Source organism: Macaca nemestrina, chromosome 10 (genome assembly GCF_043159975.1).
Source record: "Macaca nemestrina isolate mMacNem1 chromosome 10, mMacNem.hap1, whole genome shotgun sequence".
Classification (NCBI taxonomy): Eukaryota; Metazoa; Chordata; class Mammalia; order Primates; family Cercopithecidae; genus Macaca; species Macaca nemestrina.
Genome location: NC_092134.1, coordinates 45156945 through 45177480, shown reverse-complemented (window position 1 = coordinate 45177480; position 20536 = coordinate 45156945). Strand labels below are relative to the sequence as shown.

The following is a 20536-nucleotide window of genomic DNA, read 5'->3' as shown; positions in this document are numbered from 1 at the left end:
TCATTTAAATGGTGTCTTCTTCCAAGTAAATAGTACACAAAAGTCAATTCATATTTAATCTCTTATTGAGTGAAAAATTACATTTCTAAAAGTAGCTTATCTAAGATTTCCCAATGTTAGGCTGCTCTAAACCAAGTATGTCATTACCAATTTAAGAGAACAGCTCTATTTAGTAATAAAAACCTTGAATAGCTCTAAGGTCTAGGAAACAAATAAACGAAAATACATTATCAAAAGCAGCAAATTTATTTGAAAATAATGAAGCACAATATATGAGATAACATTATGAAAATCTTACAAACTAGGATAACTATTTGAAAAATTAATATGGAAAACTCTAACGAGAGCCACAAAGATTTCAATACCTTTTGAGACAGTAATATCTCTGTGAGATATACATGAAAATGTTCACTGTGGCACTATAATAGCAAAGATATAGAAAGCTAGTGATTTAATTACTCAAACACAGTAGGATATTGCATAACTATTTACAAGTATGATTACAAGTATGATGAATAAAACAATTTTTCATTTTTATTATTTATTTATTTTTGAGACAGAGTCTCGCTCTTATTACCCAGGCTGGAGTGTTGTGGCGCGATCTCGGCTCATTGCAACCTCCGACTCCTGGGTTCAAGCAATTCTCCTGCCTCAGCCTCCTAAGTAGCTGGGATTACAGGAACCTGCCACCATGCCTGGCTAATTTTTGTACTTTTAGTAGAGATGGGGTTTTGCCATGTTGGCCAGGCTGGTCTCGAATTCCTGACCTCAGGTGATCTGCTCTCCTTAGCCTCCCAAAGTGCTGGGATTATAGGTGTGAGCCACTGTGCCCAGCCACAAAAATATTTTTGATACTACTATCTAAATACAGTATAGAATAATGTTTATAATAATTTAAAACATATAAAATATGTAAACATATAGACGCAAAAAATACAGTAATACAGTAGTAAAACTATGAGAAATATAACTTCTTTTCAAATTTTCTTTGCTGTTTCCTGGTATCTTTTAATTTAAAAATATCAAATGATATACAACTAATATAACTTGCACTCAGTGAAAAAACTCATAATACTATTATTAAAATATCATCAGTTTTAATTGTTAAATGGTTCAAAATAGTTAATAGCTTAGTCATAAATTTTTAACACACATGATTTCATTAGAAAGAAATCTAACTTAAGGACTGAAAACTAAACTTAGGTGGGGTTAAGTAAAGGATTATTCATCTACCTAAGTTAAACTATTAGGCAGAAAGTTCTTTTTTTAGTCAAAATACTTCCTTTTAATCTAGTATAAAAAAGGAACTTTAAATAAGAAATGTTCATTATTAGATGTTAATCATTTAATATTATCAGAGTCATAAGACTTACCTAATCTAGTTTCTTGTTCCCAGGCTTGTTCAATAGTGTGAAGTTTTTCCTTGGTAATCTCCAGTTCTTTATTTATAGACTCCACTTGTTCTTTTAAGGAGGCATTTTCACACTGAATAAAGGAAAAACATCACTAAGAAACTACATTGTAATTCAGACCAATACCACAAAATGACATTGTCTTAACTTTATATAACATCTCCTTAAAACTCACAATCCAGTTTTTTACAAAATTAGAATTTCCTCCATATATAATACATGTATGCATGCAAACACATACATATATGTATAATACAGGTATACATATACATACTGATATAGTTTGGCTGTGTCCCTACCCAAATCTCATCTTGAATCGTAGTTCCCATAATCCTCCTATGTCATGGGAGGGACTTGGTGAGAGGTATTGAATCGTGGGGGTGGTTTCCCCCAGGCTATTCTCATAATAGTAAGTTCTCACGAGGTCTGATGGTTTTATAAGGGGTTTTCCCCTTCGCTTGGCTCACATTCTTCTCCTTCTGGCCACCATGTGAAGAAGAATGTGTTTGCTTCCCTTTCTGCAATGACTGTAAGTTTTCTGAGGCCTCCCCAGCTCTGTGGAACTGTGAGCCAATTAAATCTCTTTCCTTTATAAATTACCCAGTCTCAGATATTTCTTCATAGCAGCATGAGAATAGACTATTACATATGTATATACACACATATATATACACACACACACACACCCATATATATATATCTCTCTAATGTAAAATACTATTTTAAAATAATCATCCAAATCCTGTGTTATCCAATACAGGGCCCTCAATTTCTGAGTATTAGCTTCTGCTACAAAAACTGTAAATTCATTTTGGCCAAGCTGGAATACTCAAGAGTTTTGCACCCTTCCCAAACTAGTGCTTACTTCCTTTATGCACACAGTTGCTGAGCATCCTAGTGTGTCATCAGTGACAGATGACGATATTTATAGTGAAAAGAAATACAAAATTCTGGCCTTCAGAGTTCTGCCCATTCAGTGCCTATGTGTATGGGTGGGTGGCAGGATTTGGCCAGTGTGGAATGCAGCAGATAATAAGCAACAAACAAAAAGCCTATTAAAAATGTCAATATTGGCCAATCATGGTGACTCACACCTGTAATCCCAGCACTTTGGGAGGATGAGGTGGGTGGATCATTTGAGGTCAGGAGTTCGAGACAAGCCTGGCCAACATAGTACTAAACGTAGTGCTAAAAATATAAAAATTAGCCAGTCGTGATGGCACGTTACTAGTAGATCCCAGCTACTCAGGAGGCTGAGGCAGAAGAATCGCTTGAACCTGGGAGGTGGAGGTTGCAGTGAGCCAAGATTACGCCACTGTGCTCTAGCCTGGGCAACACAGCAAGACTCCATCTCAAAAAAAAAGAGGTCAATATCAGCAGGTGCAGTGGCTCACACCTGTAATCCCAGCACTTTGGGAGGCTGAGGTGGGAGAATCACTAGAATCCAAGAGTTTGAGACCAGCCTGGGCAACAAAGTGAGACCTCATCTCTACAAAAAAATACAAAAATTTAGCTGAGTATGGTGGTGCATGCCTGTAATTCCAGTTATTTGGGAGGCTGAGGTGGGAGAATTACTTGATCCCAGGAGAGCAAGGCTACAGTGAGCTACGACTGTGCAACTGCACTCCAACCTGGGCAACAGAGTGAGACCCTGACTAAAAAAAAAAAAAAAAAAAAAAAAAAGTTGACATTTAGAAAGAAAATAAAAACAGGGTACTGAGCCAGTGAACAATAGAAGGGAACATATTTAGATAGAGTGGTTGAAGGATATCTTAACCACCAAAGAAGTGGTATTTAAGCTGAACTGTGAGGTTCAAAGTATTTATTATAAACCCAGATGCTCCAAAGGAAGAAAGCGTTTGGAGTACTGTAAGATCTGAGAGGAGAAAATGATTGAAATGATTGGAGCAGGAAAAGATTTGGAGGATTGGAGCACCCAAGCAGAGTAAGTAAAAATAAAAGTCAATAGCAGTAAAACATGAAGTTGGAGAGACCATCAGGGGCCATACCAAGCAGGGCATGGCATGCCAAGACAAGGAACTGGAATTTAACTTAATGCATAAAAGAAAACAGATTTTAAGGAGGAAGTTCTAAACAATCATTCTGGCTGCACTGTGGAGAATAAAGGGGTCAATAGAGAAATCAGGAAAACTAGTCAAAAAGACATTGTGGAAGTCCAGATGAGTGATGTTGCTGGTTTGGACAAGGGTTATAGCTGTGAGGATGAAGAAGACACATATAAACTACATTTGGAAAACAAAAATGGTAGGGAAAAAGGATGACTACAGAATAACTCTAAAGTGTCTGCCTTGACTAGCTGGTTGGGTAACTGAACATCTATTGAAATAAGAACGACTAGGAGAGAAACAGTAATCAGGAGTTCATTGTGGATATGTTAAATGTGAGATCCCCTTGAAACACAGGAATTGTAAAGTAGGTAATTCTGTACAACAGAATAGAGCTGTGAGGAAAAAGGCTGGAGACATAACATAAATATATATATCTTAAGTTCCTTTATTTTTTCTTTGAAAAAACAGAATGCCTATTTACTACATGCCAGGTACTCTAAGCAATGGATTTCTATGATAAATAAATTATATCCTAGAACTTATATTTGAGTGGAGTACCTGGAAAATAAGCCAATATATAATACAATGTCAGGTATTAAGTGTTATGAAGAATAATACAAACAGGGTAACGAGACTAAAAAGAGGATATGTTATGGTTAAATAAGCAGGATAAGGTAATAATAATATATTTTTAAGTAAAGTGCATAATTACAGTTTTATATGCTATGAATACACAGGAGGGAAAAAAGGAGGCTGAGGGTGTTTTAAATATCTTTCTATCCATTTTTTTTCTTCTTTTCATCCTTTTTCACAGGATAATCCTATTGTTTCTTACAAATCTTTTCCTCCCACCTACCCTGATATTTTACTATTTCCCTTATTACCACTTTCATCTCATATCTTCATCACTCTCTCCCTACTAACTCTAAATTTTCTTTCCCTCCTCCCTCAAACTTCATTAGTCTCCTTTACTAAAAAAAAAAAAAAAAAAAAAAAAAAAAAAAAGGCTGGGCCTGGTGGCTTGTGCCTATAGTCCCAGCACTTTGTAAGGTTGAGGCTGGCGGATTACCTGAGATCCAAATTTTGAGACCAGCCTGGCCAACATGGCAAAACTCTGTCTCTACTAAATTAGCCGGCCATGCTGGTAGGCACCTGTAATTCCAGCTACTCAGGAGACTGAGGCAGAAGAATCACTTGAACCTCAGAGGCAGAGGTTGCAGTGAGCCAAGATCACACCACTGTACTCCAGCCTGGGCAATGTAGTGAGGCTCTGTTTCAAAAAACAAACAAACAGGCCGGGCGCGGTGGCTCACGCCTGTAATCCCAGCACTTTGGGAGGCCGAGGCGGGCGGATCACAAGGTCAGGAGATCGAGACCACGGTGAAACCCCGTCTCTACTAAAAATACAAAAAATTAGCCGGGCGCGGTTGTGGGCGCCTGTAGTCCCAGCTACTCGGGAGGCTGAGGCAGGAGAATGGCGTGAACCCGGGAGGCGGAGCTTGCAGTGAGCCGAGATCGCGCCACTGCACTCCAGCCTGGGCGACAGAGCGAGACTCCGTCTCAAAACAAACAAACAAACAAACAAACAAACAAACAAAGAATCCTCTTCTTGATTCTACCTCAGTCTACATCTGTTTCTTTTTTCTTCTACTATCAAATTTCCAGTTTTTCTTTTGCTTTATTACCCATCCAGTTTTTGTATTTCCTTATTATCTATTCTGTTCTTCACATATGAAATCTGATTTTAATCACCTCTAGTCTCATAAATCTTTACCTCTCAAAAAGCAACAACGATTACCTAAGCACCATATTTGACAACATGTGCACTGTGGCTCTACACCACTAATCACTCTCATGTATTAGCTTGACCTCTGTGCCAAACAGGAGATACTCAACACACAGAAACAAATTAAATAGTTCCTTATATCAAAAGGCTTATATTCCATTAAGGGAGACAGATACGTAAACACACTGTACTATGTACAAAACCTCTGTATAAGATGCAGAACTAGTGTAGACAAGAGTGACTTTGTTCCATTAAAAAAAGGATGCTTAAGAAAAAAAAAGGTAATGCCTTAACAAAGTTTTGAAACAGGAATAGAAATTCACTGAGCAAAACAACTGGAAGAGAGAAATGGTTCCCTACATAAAGAAAAGAGCATGTACACAAGAACATACATAAGAACACTGTGCTCAGAAAACTCAGATAGTTCATCTCTTGCTCTAGATGACATGAGTAAGTACAGGACTTGACTTTTACCCTTCAGGTGACTGGTAGCTTTTGACAGTTTTTAAGCTAAGGAGTCAAATGGGAGTCACAGGGTAGGATTCATGTCTAGAATGACCATTCTTGTGGCAGTAAGGAGGATATAAGACTGGAGATAGAGACATGAATAATGGCTACCACAATAAAGATAATAAAAAATAAAACTAAGACACCACCAATAGGGATAGGTATGAGATATTCAGAATTATAGCTGGGGCCAGGCGCGGTGGCTCACATCTGTAAACCCAGCACTTTGGGAGGCCGAGGTGGGCAGATCACCTGAGGTCAGGAGTTCTAGACCATCCTGGTCAACATGGCGAAACCCCGTTTCTACTAAAAATACAAAAATTAGCTGGGCATGGTGGGGCACGCCTGTAATCCCAGCTACTCGGAGGCTGAGGCAGGAGAATTGCTTGAATCTGGGAGGCAGAGGATGCAGTAAGCCGAGATCAGGCTACTGCACTCAGCCTGGGTGACAGAGTGAAACTCCATCTCAAAAAAAAAAAAAAAAATCTTGAGGAAAGATGAAAAATATTCTTTGGGAAAATGATAATGTTAAAAATCACTCATTGATACATTATCTACAAGACCTCTCTTGCTTAGGACTTTCTCATGCTGGAGAGGATAGGACAGAGGACATGGAGAATGGAAAAACATAAATTACCACCACACCTAAATAGGCATAATTTTCTACAAAAAGTAACATAATCACCTCTCTTTGGCAAAAGCAGCAGAAAGGAAACTGATTATGATTACTTCTAAATAATATTGATAAACATGACTCATAATTTAGTAGGAGTCCTGAAAGCTACTCAGAACAACGTTTTCATTTACTGAATGTGTCTCTCTGAGCCAGCAAAAGCTTTTGAGCTAATAGAATTAGATTTTATGCTACTCCTGTGAGAGGATTTTAGATAAGAATTATCCAAAATCCAGAAGCCTCTATTTCTGATGAGGAAGACGAACAAATCAGGAGCTTGTTCTGTCCTCAGTAAGAGGTATGGAGCTCAAGTGGCTGTAAGAGAACTGTAAAGGGTCTGGTCCATATTCACAGATTATAACTTATGATATTCTACTCTAGGTTTTTGTATTTCTACAACAAAAAATGATGAGAATTTACAGAGTGCATCCATGGTCCAGGAAGAGCCCTTAATATTTCAGTCACTGTTGTCTACATTCATTCCAAGGAACAAAAGCCAGGGACCACGGAAAAATAGTTTGCTCTGGGTACAGGGGTAAGAGAAAGGGATGGGCACTTAATGGGTGCTTCCCTCTTTTGATTACAATATTCTACCGGTTTCATGATCCTTTTTCTCTTAGATGTCTGGTTGAAAGAGGTTTGATTCAGCTAAATCATGCAAGTGACCTAAGGAGAATGATCTAGATAATCATTCGGAAGTCATTCTGCCACTATAAATAGATAATATGTTGTGTGTGTTGATATTTGGGAACAAAATATTTATAACTAAACTGAATGAATAACATGGATTATATCTCTGTTAAATTCATATAAATGCAGTCAAACTTTAATTAAAATCTGCCAAATCCCCCCAAACACAAAGACATTGACGAAAAATGGCTAATATCACAAGGTTCAAGAGTCACACAAACTTACTTCCAGGTGTTCCAAGTTACTTGTTCTTTGAACGAGCATATTATCTTTTTGCAAGATGTCCCTGTACTTAGAAGTCAGTTCATTGTACTGTTTATTAGCCAGTTCTAGTTCAGACAAACAGACACTATTATCTACAACTTTTTGGAGAGCTGCAATCTTGAAAATGGCCATTTCCTATGTAAATAAAGATATACTGAGTTATGCTGGTGTCTTTTTTCTGGTCAAGCACTAGCCACTTTTGAGAAAGATAATACAACTGAAAGCAAAACAGAATTTAAAGCCATTTTTAAAATATATGATTTCCCATGTCAGAAAAATATGCAATAACATTAATTTCTTTCATATAGTATGCTACTTTGAAAATCTTAATCATAATAAAAATAAAATACTTTCATAACTCCTGTCATAGTAAAATTAAATTAAATTAATTTGAGAAAACATAACAAACAGCAGCAATATATATCTCAGAATATATCTTTGGATGGCTCTTCTAAATTTCATGAGATCAGAAAATAACCTGCCTTTTAATAGATAAATGGGAAAATTAGCATTACCATAGGTAACTTTTACAACTTAGCTATTTATGCTTACTGTAAGCTAAACGTACTAGCTTTAATAACCAAATAAAACTTTTTGTACACATGATCACATGATGGAAACATTAGAGGGAGAACTTCTATTATAGTTCTCTGTAATAAATAACAAGTTACTTGGTTCATGGTTCTACTCATCAACTACAGAACTATTAAAAGATATTCTATTATCAACACCAAAATGAAATGTCCAGTCTTACAGTTCTCTTAAGTTGCTCTATAATAGGCAAACATTACATAGAAAAGTACAATAAAGAGTGATGAAAGCTGAGAAGTGGTATAAGGAATAATTAAATTTATGAATGAGGAAGTAAAAAAAAATTATGGTTATAATTCATTCTGAAGTACAGTAATGATGGAAATATTTGTAATAGTGCTTCAGATCTCATTTTGGCAGCCTTTCTTCTCCATCTAAGTTAAGTATATACTATTCCACCTTACCCCTGATATTCAGTTTCACTGTTCTGGGGGAAACAGGGGTAGATGAGATTCTATTTCCCATCTCTTAAGAATCTCCCTTTTTCTTGGCTTTTCAATTGTTGGGAGAAAAAAATCAAGTTCATGAGCAGGTAGAAGAGGAAGAAAACTGTAATTCTTTTCTCTTTCTATCTCAAACACTAACTGTATTCATAAAACTCTAAGAAAAGTAGATTCTAAAAAAATCTAACACGAAAATAAGAAAACAGGCCGGGCGCGGTGGCTCAAGCCTGTAATCCCAGCACTTTGGGAGGCCAAGACGGGCAGATCACGAGGTCAGGAGATAGAGACCATCCTGGCTAACACGGTGAAACCCCGTCTCTACTAAAAAAATACAAAAAACTAGCCGGGCGAGGTGGTGAGCACCTATAGTCCCAGCTACTCGGGAGGCTGAGGCAGGAGAATGGCGTAAACCCGGGAGGCGGAGCTTGCAGTGAGCTGAGATCCGGCCACTGCACTCCAGCCTGGGTGACAGAGCGAGACTCCGTCTCAAAAAAAAAAAAAAAAAAAAAAAAAAAAGAAAACAAACATTTCCTTATTACACGTCTGAATACAAATCACTTACGTTTATTAAAGAATTTCTTGATGCTCAGTATTAAGCTTTAAGATCAAGCTGAAAATAGGTTTATTAGCATGACATCACCCATTGCAACCTTTAAAGTGGAGAGTCAAGAACCCAAGCCCATTTTAATTTCACTTTGATTTCTGTGTTCCTACAATCCTGTCTAAATTTAGTCATGTACATTGAACATTTACATGCTTAAAAATAAACTACAAGGTAAGGTATAAAACTAGGTGCAGAAGAGTATACATGTCATGTAACCTGTCTTGTCTTTGTTTATGTTTCCAAAAAAGAAACATAAGAAAGATAATAAGTTACCTACAGAGGGTAGAGCAGAATAATATGAAACGCATAAGACCAGAATTAAGATTTCTCTGACTAAATATTTGCATATATAAATATTCTAAATATTAAAATTCAATAAAAAGGGAAAAAATCCCTAAAATTAAAAAAAAGAAAAACAAATGAGCCTAACTATATATCAAATGTATAACATAACTGCATGAAGACAATTATTTCAAGTAAGCGTAGAATATATTACTTTGCCTATACATCCTCAGCAAGATAGATTCTGAAGAAAATAAGACCTGAAATAAAATTTTAAACTATGTTTGGCAGCATTGCTGTTGTTGTTACTATTAATATCAATTCAAGTATCATTTTTCAAAATATTGTATGTATATTGTGGGATAAAACAAATATTTTAATGTTAATAATAAAGATTTTCTATGTAAGAAAAAAACATACAAGTGCAAAATCAAAGAAGTTTAGTAAAAACCACATACTATTTACTTACCCCATAATGTTATAATTAAACTGGAAATAACAATATGAACTTATAGTTTAAATATATACATATTTTTCTAACTTGTCTACTGAGAGACTAGCAGCAATGATACTCTGAGAGCAATGATGCCCAGTGGCCAGTTTTTGGTATCTCAATGCCTTCCCCGCTAAAAGGAACCTGGGCTCTTTAAAGAAATGGTTTATTCCAAGTATGAGCATGACGTATGTAGGTAAGTCTAAGACATCTTATGCTAGAAAACAAGTCAAGCTTTGAGGCTTCGTTCAAAAGATTAATGAATTTTTGTCAAAACAATATGAGTCAACTTTAAAGGACTCTCTTTGGCTAAAGTTGAGACAAAAGAATATGACTCCAACTAAAACACACGGAATATTTAAAAGTCTGTGATTCTAATATGATACTTAAAAAAGAGAAAGCGGAGATGAGAAAAAAAAAAAAAAAACAGGGAGCACAGAGTACACCAAGTGCGTATTCTGAAAACTGGTCATTAAAGAGAAAAGCATTTAGCTTGCCTTTGTAGTAGGAGCTATACGTCAAGATAAACAAATAGCCTGGGCTAATGGGGAAACGCTATTTATTTTACAAAAGCGTGTCTGTTAATAAATGCAAGTGCATAATATAACTAGAAAATTATGATATTTGCAACTCCTCATAATTGAGTTAGGCAACAATCATCAGAGGATGCTAAAATCATTAGGACTGACGAATAATTTGTTATTTGTATGGTACCAAAATATCACCAGTTAACTAAATTGCTTAATAATGGAGGTATATGGTTATCTTTACTTCTTCTCCTTCTTTTTTTTTTTTTTTCTCTTAAGAGAGAGACTAGCTCTGTTATATAGGCACACAAGCTACAGATCAGTGGCACATGATCACGGCTCACTGCAGCCCCCAACTTTCTGGGCTCAAGCGGTCCTCCCACCTCAATGTCCCAGGTAGCTGGGATTACAAGCATGTGCCACTACACCCAGCTAATTTAAAAAAAAAACAACTAAAAAACACATTTTTTGTAGAGATGGGGTCTCACTGCATTGCGTAGGCCGGTCTGGCCTCAGGCAATTTTCCTGCCTGGGCCTTCCAAAGTGTTGGAATTACAGGCATGAGCCACCACAGCTGGTCTGCTTGTTTTTTCAGTAACACAATAATCAATTACAAAACATGGAACAACCAGATACTCTTGAAGTGATGCAGTATAAAGTATAGAGAATTACTTATGAAGTACTCTTGCCAAAAATGTTTAAACCTGAAGCTAACTAAGGGTTCCGACCTAACTTTTAGTAATACAAGGGACAGAGGAACAAGTAAAATGACACACACATACAAAAAGTCAGATACATCTTCAAACATTTTTTGGAGAAAAAGAAAAGCAAGAATATTCTATATTAAAAAGATTCATGAGATGTAACATCCAAATGTTTATTCCTTGATCAAAAAATGTAACAAATGTGACTATAATCAGGGTTTTAGGCGATATTAGAGAATTATTGTCATTGTGTTAGGTATAATAAAATTACTGTGGTTATTTAAAGAAAAAAGGCTTTTTCAAAAGGGTACATTAAATATTTAGGGGAGGAAAGTCTGCAATTCAAACATTCCTACAAAAATCAAAAGACGCAATTATGGCAAAATGTTAATAAATGTTAACGATTAATTCAGGTGATGAGCCTTATTGATACCATCCTATCTTCTGCATACTTGAAATTTTTTATAGTCAGAAAAAGCAAAATAAGAATCAGATGTACCTTAAATCTTTGCAAACATCCAAGTTTTTCACAAACTTCAGCCTCCATTGACAACAATTCATTCTTTTGTTTCTCATTTTCTTTTCTAAGTTGTCGCTCCAGTTCTACTAAGATTGTATATTGCCTTATAAGTGATTTTTCATTCACTTGCAAAACAGTAATTTTCCTACTGTTTTCTGCAAGTATTTTTTTCATTTCATCTGAATCCATCTGAAGAGCATTGAGCAAATTCTGCACAAAGACACATCCATATTACTTGTTGAATCTAGCTATCCTAGTTTGTATAATATTGCATATTAATGTTAAAAATGTTTTACTTACATTATATTCTTTTACTTTTATAGCATCTTGTTGAATTTGATCTTCAAGTTTTCTCTTTTCCTCTTTTATTGTTTTAGATTCTGTTTTCCAGGTGTCCTTTTCACTAAAAACAAAACAAAACCAAAAGACAATAGTGTAAACCTAATAAAAGGTTTGACTACAAGAAAAGATAACTTCAGATTATGCAAATTTAAAGTTCTCTCAACACAAGAGGTATCATAGCTATTCAGTATCTGAAAACACAAGAAGTTAAAATTTCATTTAAAAAGGTTTTAGCCTAGAATTAAAAATATTTTAAATAAACGCAAGGCAACAAAGTTATCAAATTATTTTCATTCTTCCTTGATTCACCACTTAATGGGTGGTGATATAATTATAATTGAAGCTGAATCTTATAAACATTTTATTGAAGACAGAAAAAAAGTAGGAAAATAATACCTCATACTAACTCTAGAAATGAAATTCCAACATTCTGACCCCACTCTCAAATTTGGGTGTTAAACGCTTACAAAATAATTTGAATACAAACACATCAGAAATTATTAGACTTAAAAGAAGATGTGTAAAGGACACAAAATTGGAGTTAAGAGGAATAGTTCAAGAGATCCATACATAATAGTGACTAAAGTTAATAACAGTATATTATATACTTTAAAATTGCTAAGAGAGTAGATTTTAAGTGTTCTTACTACAAAAAAAAAAAAAAAAAGTATGCTGTAATCCCAGAACTTTGGGAGGCCAAGGTGGGCAGATTGCTTGAGACTAGGAATTTTGAGACTAGCACGGCCAATATGGCAAAATTCTGTCTTTACCAAAAATACAATAATTAGCCAGGCATGGTGGCACATGTCTGTAATCTCGGCTACTTGGGAGGCTGAGGCAAGATAATAACTTGGACCAGGGAGGCAGAGGTTGCAGTGAGCCAAGATAGCACCATTGCACTCCAGCCTGGGTGAAAGAGCAAGACTCTGTCTCAAGGAGAAAAAAAAAAAAGTATGTGAGGTAATACATATGGTTAAGTAGCTTGATTTAGCCATTCCACAGTATATACATATATAGAACACCATGTTGTATGCCATAAATTCTTACTTGTGAATTTAAAAAGTAATTTAAAACATATTTATATATAAATTATTTTTTAAGTTGTGTAAGACACTGTTATCTACGCATGAGCATTCCACAAACATCTGCAACGTTCTTCGCATAAACCCAGTACAGTGGTATCATTTTCTTTGCAACTGAATGATTGTTCAGACTTGGACATGTGACCCAATTCTAGCAAATGAGATCGGAGTCAATGTCTGCCAGATATCACCATAAAAAATGTTTATTTAAAATTAAAAGCTATGTAGAAAAAAATGCTCCTCTTCTTCAATGGGCACAGTTTCATCTTTCTTGAATTCATGCAGCTATTTTACAACTATCATAGGTGTTAACAACAACCTTCCAATATGACCTACCCTATAACTACCTTTGTGGTTCTGGTTAGTCAGATAATAATTATTCTTAGTGTTTAAATCACCTTTGATTAGGTATTCTATTTCCTATTAAGGAAATCATTCTATTGATTTAGATGAGATGACAGAAATAAGGAGAAATATGTTAGTTCCCTATAGACATATGTGAACAATGATGATGGTGATGATGATGAATGATGCTAACAACAGCTGACACTTACAAACTGTTCATATGTGCCACATACTAGCCTAAGCATTTTCATCTAATAACTCACTTACGTTTTACAATAATCCTGTGAAAATGGTATTACTTACAAAGAAACTTACAAATAAGGAAACTGAGACACAGATAGGTAAGATGACTTGCTCAAGCTCTTACAAAAAGCAAATGTTAAATGATTCAAACTCAAGCAGGATAATCCCAGGCTTAATGTAATCATTAAGCTACACTGTCTCCATAAACAAGTTCTTTTTTTTTTTTTCTCAAATTTTTAAATAACTTTTTTATTGTGGTAAATACATACATGAAACATAAAACTTACTATTGTAGCCATTTTTAAGTGTACAATTCAGTCACATCAGTGCATTCACTGTGTTGTGTAATCATCATCGCTATCCAGTTCCAGAACATTTTCATCATCCCAAACAAAACTCTACCCATTAAACAACTCCTCTTCCCTTCTCCCCAGCCCTGGTAACCTCTATGCTGCTTTCTGCCTTTATAAATTAGCCTTTTCTAGATAACTCAGTTTATAAGCTCTTAACAGTAGTTACTAGAGTAAAAAAATACAATTGCAAAGGAAGAAGAAGGAGGAAAGAACAAAACATCAATTATTCTTATGTTATTTTCACAATTAACAAGAATATACTGCAATTGTATTTATAAAGTTTTGCTAATACCTATACCTTAGGTATTCTTTATACAACAAACTTTGTTGATGACGAATTACAGCAAATTTTCTGTTATAATCTTCAAGAGAATCTTCTAAATTCTTTAACTTTTTTTCTTTATTTTCTAGTTCCTAAAAAGTGGTTTAGAAATAAGAATGCAAAAGAAATAGAATGTTGAATTTGAAAGTATAAATTCATATTCTGACAACATTATAGAAAAGTTAAAAGTCACCAAATCCATAAGAAACACAGATCATTTTTCCATGATATTATGAACATTTTAGTTTAAGGCATAAAAAAAAGAGTACCACACAACACGTAAAGTTATTTTTACCATATGTGATAGTTACAGTTAGCACACAAATAACCAGATCACAATGTTTTATTAGATAGAATAGTTACAAACTCACCTCTAGTCACTTGGTCACATGCCCTCTTGTGAACATACAGTTTCACACTGTCACTCAAATTATCCTTTCCAATTATTTCATTTTAAAGATGAAATTGAAAATTAAATAACATACTCAATATCCAAAAACTCATTAACACTACACTTGGCAATCATTTTTACCAAATACATATGCTAGGCTTGTTGTCTGGTGCTTTCCATATATACGGATCCAACATTTGAGGTCAGGTCTGTCTGACTCCAAAGGTCTTGCCATGCTTATAGCTCTATACAGCCTTAGGATTGAGAGTCCAAGTACCTGTTTTGCCACTTTGAACAGGTTTTCAGACTCCCAGTTGGTACTCTCTAATCTACTACAAACTTCTGATATATTTCTTACATAAAGATGAAAAAATATGAATTTTATCTCAAAAAATATGACAATGCCATACTACCACTATTTGCTGGTAGTGTCCCTATACCTCAGGTAAGTAAGAGAAATAATAACGCTAAAATTATACATTTAAAAATAATAACATAACATATATTATAAAGCAATATTCTAATAAGTAGTTAAAGCTGTCCTTACCTGACTTAGATAACATAAAAATCCCAATATTGAGAAAAAGATGAATTACTGTAATTTCCAAAATAAAAATGAGTACTTAATAATTATAACTCAAGTATACTCAAAAATAGATCACCCAGCAGAGAGAAATAGTGGCATTTATAATCAAAAACATATTTTCATTGATTCTGAACATATATTTGTAATTATATTTATAATGTGTGTGATGTTATAGTCAAACTTCAAATAAAATAATAAAAAAGATCTGTCATTAGGACATTCAAAAAAACCATTATATAGACAGCAAAACTGAGAAACCCAGGGCAAGTAGTATAGTACAGTACCCTTTCCTCTTTAGAGGTAGATTAACTAACACTTTATTGGGTAAAGAGAAGACAAAGATAAATAATAATTTGGTTTAGAAGTTTTTACTTGTGGCCGGGTGCAGTGGCTCACGTCTGCAATCCTAGCACTTTGGGAGGCCAAGGTAGGCGAATCACTTGAGACCAGGAGTTTGAGACCAGCCTGGTCAACATGACGACACACCATTTCTACTAAAAAAAATACAAAAATTAGCCAGGGATGCACGCCTGTAGTCCCAGCTACTCAGGAGGCTGAGGTATGTGAATCACTTAAACTCAGAAGGTGGAGGTTGCAGTGAGCTAAGGTAGCGCAACTGCACTCCAGCCTCGGTGACAGAGTGAGACTGTCTCAAAAGAAAAAAAAAAAAAAAAGTTTTTACTTGTGAATGCGAAAAGGGGAATAATTCTATCATGACACTAAAAAGCTTTCACAGACTTTATTCTTTTGTTTTCCACCCAGCAATAAATAAAAGTGCTCATTTACATAACACTGCTTTATAGTAGCTGCTTGTTGTTCTGCTTGTGAATCATGTATTTCACATGAACGACAGGCATGTGAACAAAATGTGTGAACATGCTGCTCATGCAGATGAATGGAATGAATGGTACAAATTGCTTTTATGTATAATATTCCATCTAACATCAAAATCCATACAAAATATATTTCACTGTTACTATTTTGAGAACTCAAAGGAATATATGAAGACTAAATATTAAGAAAAGTACTATCTGCATGCTTTGGTGATGGAAAAATTAAAATAAAGTAAAATAAAAGTAATAACACAAACATACTACCAATGATTTTTGTTATTCGCATGTAAAATTTTCAATACCTGCAACAAAATGTTTAATACCTGTAACAAATGTATTAAATATTCATTCTGAGAATTAATGATACTGGCACTAGATGGTGCTATCCCATCAGGTAAGTCAATTCCTTTAAAAACAACATTTGATCCTTCTGATTGTCGTAAAAGACTAGTTTCTTTTTCAAGATGGTCTATCTGGAGGAAAAAAAAAAAATCCAGCAATGAGAATAACATCTCTTACACCCAAAGAAAGACAAATTAACAGATACGTGAATGCTCTGCCAGGAATTTTACTTAAACCATACTTTAGTTTCTGCTTAGAAATGCTCAGGTATAAGATTTAGAATTTTTGTATTCTTTTTAATATTATAAGGTACATATTTTCCACTTAATTTTATAAGAGAAATCCAGTTTCTTAATATCAAAAGAATTAATTCAACGAGCATTTTCTCATAAAGGATTCTTTTTAAAAAATTAAGTTTCCTATTAAATCTACATTCTTATGTTTAGCATTTTCTTCTATTTAATAAAATTATCACCTTTAAATTAGCCTTTGCCAACTGCTGTGAATAATTTATAGCCTCTTTCCGAGATTCCCTTAGCTCCTGTCTTAATTCTTCATTTCTTCCGGTAAGCTGATCAACTTGGGCTTTCAAATGCAGACTGGCATCAAAGATTCCTTCTGCATTCTTTGATTCTATAGCCTAGTAAATTTATATTATATATTAGAAATATGGAGAAAAACAGTGAAATCGTGGTAAAAAACTGTCTTTAAATAAAATGGACATTTAAGCATTTTCCTATTTTCACTGCCAAGCATGATAATAAAGTATGCCAATTCAAATTCTTATTTATGAATCTATAAAACTTTCATTTACATTACCCAACATAGTAATTACTTCATTAAAACAATTAAAAAACATCTAGCTAATCTTAACAGACTGGTAGACTAGAAAAACAACCAGACAGGAATAAGATGACCAGGGTTCAAATTTTAATCAGTCGCTAGCTGGGAAAGTGACTTAAATTCTCTATATCTTAGTTTTCTTGTCTCTAAAAAGGGGAAAATAATGTTAGCTCTGCTCACTATACAGGGTTTTTGTACAGTCAAAATGAGGTATTTTTCTCTGAAATTATATAGGATCTGCATTCAAAGCATGCGCAAAGGAATGGAATACAATATAATATTGAAAAATTGATCAATACAACATTCAATTAAGTGAATTTTTCAGTGCTTCCTCTTCACACAGTTGAAGCACAAATAAAAATAAAGGCAAGGTATCATAATATGGCATTATCTAAGAATAATGAATAAGCGAAAATAATATGTCAAATATTAAAATATTATCAGAGTGGCATCACCGGCCCAAAATCTCCAACAGTGGCATACATAAGTATATACACACAATGCACACATCTACATAATATATACATATAAATATATTTGGACTTTAGACAAACTGTATGGAAAAAACTGTTAAAGGCAAAGTAAGTCTTAAAAAATGAAGGTAGAAGCCAAATAAGGTAAAATGAATAGAACCAAATGCAATCTCCTACTCAGGAAGGTGATCCGGGGTTTAACTCTAGGTAGTAGATTTATAAAAGCCTTCCCCTGAAGGAGATTAGAGCAGGTCATGCAGAGTAACAACTTATACTAATTCAAAGAGGGTATCATGAAGATAAAAGTAGGTAGAGGAAGGTACTCTGACTGACAACAAGGTGGTCTAGTTAGTTGTCTCATTGAGGAATAGTGCCTTGTCTACATGGACTTTGGTAAAATGAGAATGAGTTAGATAGCTGTTGGGGGCACTGAAAAATACCTTGTAGTAACAAGGAGTGAACTAAAGTGCATAATCCAGAATTATCTGGTCTAAATTGTCATGGATTCTGAAGATTTCTTAGAGAAGGATTGTTAGGTGATTTGTGAATTTCAGACTGGGCCTATAAATCTGAAAAAACAATGACAGTCCAGGATAAAAGTAAATGAAGTCTATGGAAACAGTGGCTCCAGGAAGGCCCAGAGATTGTCAGCATAAACAGAAGTTAGGCTTTCTTGGACCATTCACTCTGTTTTCATTTGGTTCCTAAGTAGAGCTGCCCTTAGAAAATTAAGTTTGATCTGGGACACAGTATCAGTAGTGGGCATCATCACAGACAAAAGATGTTCACATAAAGAAAGCACAAAGAATCATTTTAGACATTCAAAATGGCAGAGGCAAAACGAAATCACCAATCAGAATGAGAAAGTCAGAATGAGAAAGATATAATGGGAATCAAACTATTTTCTTGCCTCAGGAAATTTTTAACATACTAGTATCATTCTCATTCTCTGCTAACAATCACAGTGTTGCTATAAAAAGTGTCCAATTACTGATTAATCATGATTTTTTTTTTTAAAAAAAAGCAACTCAGTAAATAATAATTTTTTTCCTACTGAAATCAAGCACAAATTTGGGAAACAATATAATAATGTACGCTAAATATGTTCAGATAACATAAATGACATATACTTAAACATTAACAATCTAAAATGTGTATATTATTCAAGTTTATATAACAGATACTCTATCCTGTATTTGTAAACGGTAAATTCATTGAGAATTTCTCAAGTCTCTATATGGTAAATACAAATAGAATATTATTGATGGCTAAATCTTTCCTGTAACAATGAGTAAGTTTTTAAACATTTAGAATAAAGCCATTTCATAATACTTCTTATGGCATAAGTTCCTAAGAGACCTACACTCCCATAAATAAAAAACGAATTAAAAAAAAAAAAAAAAAACTACCTAAAGTTTCTAGAAAATGAACAAAAGCAAGCAGATTTTAGGGGGAAAAAAAGGGGAGGCCAGGCGCGGTGGCTCAGCCTGTAATCCCAGCACTTTGGGAAGCCGAGGCGGGTGGATCACGAGGTCAGGAGATCGAGACCATCCTGGCTGACATCGTGAAACCCCGTCTCTACTAAAAAAAAGCAAAAACAAATTAGCTGGGCGTGGTGGCAGGCGCCTGTAGTCCCAGCCACTCAGGAGGCTGAGGCAGGAGAATGGTGTGAACCCGGGAGGCGGAGCTTGCAGTGAGCGGAGATAGCGCAGCTGTCAAATATGGAAGACAGGACCAGCAAACATTGACTTTGCCATTTTTAAAGATTTAGTCATAGGGCAGGGTGCAATTGCAGTGACCTATCATCTTTCTCATCTAGAAAACCACAGGATAGAGCCCAAAACCATGGGAAAAGTGAAAGAAAAATCCCAATAAGAAAAGAGTCAGCAAAAATTAGCTCCAAATTCTGTGTAAAAAACTCTTCAAGGTCTCAAGCTGACCCTTGAACCAAAAGAACAGAGATAAAGAGGAAAACGTCAGTGAACCTGAAGACAGATTAATAACAAATATCCAGTTGGTAGAAGAAAAGTATTGAAAGCAGCTCAAGAAAAACTACATTTTATATACAGGAAAACAATGATTCAAATGACTGAAAACATCTCATCAGACACTATGGAGATCTGTACACAGCAGAAAACCTTTCTAAAGTGATAGGGGAAAAAGATTAACATGAAAAAAAATAACTTACATTAACTAGTCTTTCAAGGCTAGGGATAATTAGAGATGTTTCTCCTCCATTAACATCAGGATCTTTCTGCATTTCCTTAATTGCTTGCAATATTTCTTTCATACCTTCTTCAAGTTGCTTATTTTCTTCAACTAATTCTTTTACTGTAATTATACAGTTTTCTCATTGGATGATCAGATCTTTTTCACAATTTACACTATTCTATACAGATGACAAATATTTCACATATACCAGAGAAATCATTGGAAAAATGCAAATGTAAATAAACATACAAGAAAATTCAACTATAAATCCTACGTGAATAGTTGAGTTAAATGACAGACCTATTTATATCATGTGCATATACACACATATCTCATCACTGGAAGAAATAAATCACAGGAATACTTTTGCCTTAACTTAAACCATACTTTATATTAAAGAACTTTAAATTTGGTGTTCTAACTTCATTTAGATTAAAGAACACACAAGAAAAATGAGTTATACATTCTCACAAAAAACTCATATTAGTAACATTCTCTGACAATGAAAATAGCAAGGCAAACCAACTGGATGAGTGACAGACTGAAGTATATACAGTACAGATGTAATTAGGAGTAAAACAGATTAGAAAACAGAGAACGTGTTA

At 34.6% G+C, this 20536-nt stretch overlaps 1 protein-coding gene across 6 annotated transcripts in view; it reads right to left on the bottom strand.

Moving 5' to 3' along the window:
• The window catches only part of LOC105483770 (centrosomal protein 290), a 97553-nt gene that overhangs the window by 49862 nt on the left and 27155 nt on the right, over positions 1 to 20536 (bottom strand). For all 6 annotated transcript variants that reach the window (XM_011744751.3, XM_011744747.3, XM_071071329.1 and 3 more), the window contains 8 exons: positions 19909 to 20051; positions 16880 to 17044; positions 16386 to 16535; positions 14229 to 14344; positions 11866 to 11968; positions 11545 to 11775; positions 7363 to 7536; positions 1374 to 1485 (listed from right to left, as the gene is read on the bottom strand). In XM_011744751.3, coding sequence (XP_011743053.2) covers positions 1374 to 1485; positions 7363 to 7536; positions 11545 to 11775; positions 11866 to 11968; positions 14229 to 14344; positions 16386 to 16535; positions 16880 to 17044; positions 19909 to 20051 — 1194 coding nt within the window. The remainder of the gene's footprint in view (positions 1 to 1373; positions 1486 to 7362; positions 7537 to 11544; positions 11776 to 11865; positions 11969 to 14228; positions 14345 to 16385; positions 16536 to 16879; positions 17045 to 19908; positions 20052 to 20536) is intronic.